The sequence below is a fragment of the Aspergillus novofumigatus genome (genome assembly GCF_002847465.1).
Source record: "Aspergillus novofumigatus IBT 16806 chromosome Unknown P174scaffold_5, whole genome shotgun sequence".
Taxonomy (NCBI): domain Eukaryota; kingdom Fungi; phylum Ascomycota; class Eurotiomycetes; order Eurotiales; family Aspergillaceae; genus Aspergillus; species Aspergillus novofumigatus.
In genome coordinates, this window is record NW_020194278.1 from 1,629,615 (window position 1) to 1,635,833 (window position 6,219).

Here is a 6,219-nt window from a genome sequence, read left to right on the forward strand (position 1 = left end):
GCGGTATATTTACTATATAGAGCTGAACTAATCCCCATCGGCAGGTTATGGCATTATGTAGTTATACACAGTGAAGCCTGCTCAGTAGTCCCTCTGACTAAAAGACCAGGAGTATCTGACTGTGGCTATTTAGCAGGCCAGCTTTGAGTCTCTGTAAGAACAGTAGAAGATGCTTAACATCCTACTCTAAAATCTAGCTAGCATGGAGTATAACTCTCCCCTTCCTACACCCTTCTTTATCTTTCTACTATCTTATGATGTGGCTTTCATGTCCTTAGGGTAAATAACTTCTAGGATACCTAAGCCTGACCTTGACTAGCTACATAACCTGCAACCCTGTTTCTAGCCCAGGCATTGGTAGTGTTATTACTCAGTGCCTTACGACTGTTAGAATCACTAAATTTCTGCCCTATCAGCAAGGAACTTTGAAGGCTATTAAAGCTAACTACACAAGCTAATAAGTCTCCACTCTCTGAGATGGGTTATTTCTTTAAGCATTTCCTAAACCATGCAAATAGTAGCCTACAGGAGACTATTGCCATTCGTATAATATCTTCACAAGGTTTAATTCCTTGTTAATGCTAATACAAGTATCTATTACTAGTTCTATTACCAGCCCTATGCCTTGTGCGGCAGCTTGAACTTGGTGCGCTGGCTGCCTGGAGTGGAATCCATCTGGGTTAACAACTTAACACCATTAGGGGCAGGGAGAGTGCCAGTATAGAACCCCTGCCTTAATCAGTGAATTATACCAAAATTACTATTTAAAACTCCGGTTTAGATTACCATCATCTAGTGCAGGTCATCGAGTCGGCTAAGCAGCTGGAAGAGTTTACCTGTTGAAATCGCTGAAGGCTCTTGCCGTTCATGGATCACTAGTAATTTGTATGATGGGGCCTGTTTTGGTACAGGAAGACTAGTTATGCCACTATCCCTGAGTTTGTCAAGCTCATTGCTAAAGATTTGGCTATTCCGCCAAGGGTGCCTTGGCTACCTCTTCGTACTAAATTTTAACCTTTTTATTAGTTAGAAAAAGCAAGTGTGAGTTTTAGCTCTCACGGGGACTTCTCCAGAAATGATTATGCCTTGGGGCTATGTGAGTAGTGCTTCCCGGATTTTTCCTGAGGCATGTTTATTTTGAACTATCCTGCTTCAAGGAAAGAAGCAAATCCGCAGCCCCGAGTATTATCGAAGGCGTCACCAGCAACCTGGAGAAAGGAATTGTCCTCTATGCAATAGTCGCTACCGGTACTGGCGACCCCTATTCACATTAGATTCAAGAAGTGCCTTCTTCAAGAGCAACGATGAAGCTAGAAAGGGATGTGCTAGATGGACTCCCTCCTATATGAGCTACATTTTCCAGCCTGTGGTATCCCCGTTCCAATTTTCGTTACGCCATTCATCTGAAGAGGGTTTCGCGAGGCCATAGCGTGCTAGGGCCTCAGGACCGATCCTGATGTTGGTCCGGTCTTTAGGTTCGTCGTTAATGCCGTAGATGTAACCGATGAAGTAACTGAAGAGAATGGAAAATGTTAGTCCACTTATTTGACATAAAACACAATAACATACAGGGTGCCTGTTTGACTGTGCCAGACTAGCTTAGAGAGACTGGGCGTATAAGGTCCATACCCTTTCTCGAGCGCCCGACTAAAGTTTATCGTTAGCATGATCAGGAAACGGGAGGATCGACATACGGAAGAGACTCCATAAAGGCCATACGGATATGTTCCCTCTCGACAGCGGACAGAGTCCAGTATGGATCATTCCCAAGCTTATCACCGAGGCGTAGACCTGGAACCATTTCCCATACCAGCCAGATCGCAAACCCATTTGGGACCAGTCCTGACTTATCTTGAGTGCTGACCTTGTATCCTAGGAGCTTTGGTACATTGCTGAAATCCTTCTGAGTAAACTCCTGGTAGGCAGTTAACTCTGGGGGCGTGTATGTTGTGGCCTGGCGGGATCTGGTCTTCGGATCTTGTATCTCAGTGTTCTTAAAAGGAACCTGAAGATAAACTCGCATGAAGGCTTTCCTGGAGGGCTTCTTTGGATCGCAACAGAGGAGTTTAGCCGTAGCGTAAGAGTAGTGGCCATGGCGACGACGCATTTCTTCACTAGCCTGGAAGTTACGCTCATTGAGCTTCTCGAGGATCTTCCACTGCGAAGGGACAGGTTGATCGAGGGTGATGATTGTGCCAGGGTCTGTTCTTTGGTGGAACCAGCGCGAGGATGGGGACGACATTGTTGTAAGAAGGTTGAAGAAAGGGAATGTTGTGGTAGGAAGAGTTCTGAATTAGAGATGGCGAATGAATAAAGAGCTGAAGGGTTTAAGGTTTAAGGTTGCGGCAGGTGGGGAAATCGCTGGCGCAGTGAAAGTCTAATTTGCTCAGATCATATGAACACGGAAGCGTTGAGTCCATGAGAAGAGCGCTAGGAGCAGTTTTAAGATGAAGATAGAGAAATAGAGAGATGGCTGCGGTGCGCTCTCTGGCGTGACTCACCACCCTGCACCTGTCCATATCAACCACATCACCTCATACATCCTCCAGCTTTTGCCAGCCAAAGCCAATCCTTCCACCGGGAGATTTTCAACGAACGTTCGATCACCCTCTAATGATAAGGCCAAGAAACCCAAGACAGAATAGCATAAAAGCACTCCAATTCCTCCCCATCGCAATGCATTTACCAAAACCCCCATCTCATGTATCACTTAGCCCACCATGTCCTCCGACCAGCCTCTAATAAGAGAGAAATCCTGGCTGTCATATACCTACGAAGGCCGCAAAGGATGGAAGTCCCTCCGCGCCCTGAACCTCTTCCGGGCCATGTATCACGACGTGCGTCAAAGGCTGCCATACTACTGGACTGATATCACTGATGCATGGACGTACCGCGTGGTCGCGAGTACGATCCGGATGTACTTTGTTAAGTGCGTTTCACTCCTTACTAGCCATTGAGGCCACCTACTGATAACTGCAGCATGCTCCCCGCCATCGCATACACGCTCGACATGTCCCGCTGCACCGGCGGATTCTACGGCATCAACGAGGCGCTCTTCTCGTCCGCGCTGGCGGCGATGATATTTAGTGTGTTTGGTGCGCAGCCGTTGACCATCGTCGGGATTACGGGTTTGATCTCGCCGTTTGGTGCCTATGTTGGGATTATCTACTGCAGTAAGTTCACCTGCAGTTATGGGAGTCGTAAGGTACTGACAGTAGTAGTCAAAGGAGTCGAGGAACTAACTAGTAAACGAGTTTACCACGCACGGCAACACCGCCGGGTTCATGAGCACCATGATTGCCATCCTGTACTTTCTCACCGTCTACGGCCTGGAACGGCTTGGCTCCAGTACTATCTGGAAACCGTGGCTCAGGGGCTTATTGGCCGACTACGCATATGTGGTATGTATCCCCAGTCCACCAAACCTGCAACCAACTCACATGTACAGATTGGGACTATCTTCTGGGTTGGCTTCTTGCATATACCTGGTAACTTCAAAGCAACGCACGTCTCGTTCGTCCTCGCCAACCGCGCCTTGTGCCCTACCCAGCCGCGCGGCTGGCTCATCCATTTCTGGGACCTCGGCGTCAAATAGGTCTTCGCCGCACTGCCGCTTGGCTTCCTCGTAATCCTCCTCTTCTACTATGACCACGTATGCCTCCTGACTTCTCTTCAACAAACAACACTAACCCAGAAAAGAACGTAAGCAGCCTAACCGCCCTCGTCTCTTTCATCCTAGATAAGCGATATCATCCAGGCGCCCGTCCACACCGACTCCCCTAACCATCTACGAAACCTCCATCCGCACCATCTCCACCTCCGAAGGCGAGGGCGCCGACATCCGCCGCCCAATCGTACCCGCCACCACCGCCGTCGAGCAACGCATCTCGCATTTCCTCATGGGCCTGCTCATCATCGGCACCATGACCCACCCGCTGTTGGTAGTCCTGCACACGATGTCCGCCGGTCGTCTTCGCAGGCGTCTTCTTCACCGTCGGCTGGGGCTCCATCGAGTCAAACGGCATCCTCCAGAAACTCATCTTCCTGGCGCGCGAGAACCGCTTCATCCAGCGCGATGAGTCGCTGCTGACAGTGCGCAGGCGCAAGATCGTGCTGTATATTGCCTGCCAGGCGGTGGGTGTTGCAGCGACGGTGGCCATCTCGCAGACGATTGCGGCGATTGGGTTCCCGATTCTGATCCTTGCGTTGATTCCGTTTCGGGTGTGGGTAATGCCGAGGTGGTTCAGTGCCGAGGAGCTGGATGTCATGGACGATTTGACGGTGAATAATAGTGCGGTGTTGGCCTGTCTGGGGGGGTCAGCCGCGGTTTCCGGGACAGCCTGATAATGAGAGGTTTGGCTTGGAGCGGGGCTATTCGGAGCAGAGGTTTGGGTCGGCGAGGCTGAGGGCGGGAGGTATTCATCGCTAGGTGTAGGATGTATTGCTAGAGACGATGCTGGAGAGAAATAGCTTGCGTTGGGGAGTAAAAGTTAGAACACTTTAGTAGTACTAGAACGATCTGTGTGAATAAGAAGAACAACATGAACTTTTCCCTTCTGCAATTTATATTGCACCCTGGTACAGAGGACGCATTACACCTCTTTCAAGAATGTTTACGATAAGCCAGCAGAAATCTCCCAATGGCCAGGTGACCATTTGTCAGTGCCAGTTTCGCCGCTCGTTTTCTCCTGATCTCAAACTCTTCGGTATTCGGGTGATAGTTCAACAGGAGATGTAGAGTGTCAAGCCTGCCATTCCCCGCAGCACCTTCAATGGCGTTTAATCCCTGCTCAATGGCAGGTGCTCCATTGACATCTGCCCCGGCCTGAAGTAGCATCATCACAATGCGAATGTTGCCGCGTATCGCGGCCCTTGCAACGCTGTGACACCACCCAAATGTGCTGCTGGAGCATTGACATGGGCTCCATGAGCCAGTAGATATTCAGAGAGCTGCACATAACCCGAGCTTGCAGCCTCTTGGAGAGCAGTCTGGCCTCTCACTGGACTGGGCAAGCCGTTGATATCAGCCCCATGATGCACCAGGAGCTCTGTTATAACTCGATGGTCCTCTGACACTGCTGTTTGCAGGGCAGTCTTCCCTCCATGCTTGTTTGCTGGTGCATTGACGTCGGCGCCCCTTTCGAGCAGTAACTGGACGATGTCGATATTGCGCGTATAAACGGCGGCCTGAAGGGCTGTGACATTGCCAGGAGAGCTGCTTTCCCAGCGGTCGTTTGCGTTGGCCCCTGCAGAAAGCAGATACTGCACCACTCTAAAGTTGTGTCTTTCTACTGCAATTTGAAGAAATGGCTTTTTCGACTGGGGCCACAGGTTACCGTTAACGGCTGCTCCTCCCTTGAGCAGCAGCTCCAGCAAAGGCACGTCGCATTTCCAGCTGTCCAGAGCTAGCCCTAGAACTTGACTCTTCGTGATGGGGTCAGATGATATAATGTCCGGTTCTTTATCGAGGAACAGCTGGACTAGCTCTTGATCACATCTCTCGGCGGCAGCTTCCATCACCGAGATTCCATGAGATGCAGCTCTAGCTGACTTGATCTTCGCGCCATGTGTCAATAGCATCTTCACCGTAGACAGATGGCCTTGTTTAACTGCTGCCTGCAATGCCGTACGTCCTCCAGACACGCATGGCGGGCCGTTGACGTCTGCTCCGAAGTCTATCAATATTCGGGCCAGACCTTCATTGCCTCCGGACGAGGCTTCCTGCAGAGGAGTTCGTTTTGTCTGCGCGCAAAATCCCACATTTGGGTTTGCACCCTTCTCCAGGAGCTTCCTCGTCATTTCCAGGTCTCCTTGTCTGACTGCGGCATGGAGAGGCGCGTACGCTCTTCGGTCTTTGAGACCCTCAGTATTCGCGCCTGCACGCAGCAGTAGGTGAACTATTTCATTCCTTATTGCCGAGTCTCTGATTTGGATAGCTTCCTGGAGAGCTGCGGCCCCCCAGTGCGAATTGGGTCGGTATTAACAGCTGCATTTGCACCAAGAAGAATCCTGACCCCCTCGGTGTTACCCGCGGCGACTGCTATCTGTAGGGCAGTTTTGCCTTCACGTAGGGCCGGTGGAGCATTTACATCTGCCCCTTGTCTGAGCAACATGCTCAACACCGTCGTATCCGAATGTATAGAAGCAGCCTGGAGTGCCGTCCTACCACGATAGACGCCCGCTGGGGCATTGACATCCGCTCCCTTCCGCAGGAGAATT

General features: G+C 50.6%; 2 protein-coding genes across 2 annotated transcripts; one reads left to right on the forward strand and one right to left on the reverse strand.

Moving 5' to 3' along the window:
• Positions 1-1,350: 1,350 nt before the first annotated feature.
• On the reverse strand, positions 1,351-2,107 carry P174DRAFT_461368 (uncharacterized protein; the record flags this gene model as incomplete). The annotated part of the gene is made up of 3 exons (XM_024829992.1): positions 1,351-1,513; positions 1,570-1,647; positions 1,695-2,107. 3 exons carry the CDS (start codon positions 2,105-2,107, stop codon positions 1,351-1,353), a joined length of 654 nt encoding a protein of 217 aa, XP_024681466.1.
• A 613-nt stretch (positions 2,108-2,720) lies between these two features.
• P174DRAFT_461369 (anion exchange family protein) lies at positions 2,721-4,429 on the forward strand (the record flags this gene model as incomplete). Its single annotated transcript, XM_024829993.1, has 8 exons — positions 2,721-2,929; positions 2,980-3,177; positions 3,290-3,401; positions 3,449-3,586; positions 3,711-3,723; positions 3,745-3,941; positions 4,015-4,296; positions 4,322-4,429. The coding sequence occupies 8 exons, from the start codon at positions 2,721-2,723 to the stop codon at positions 4,427-4,429; spliced, it is 1,257 nt and encodes a 418-aa protein (XP_024681467.1).
• Between the last annotated feature and the right edge of the window lie 1,790 nt (positions 4,430-6,219).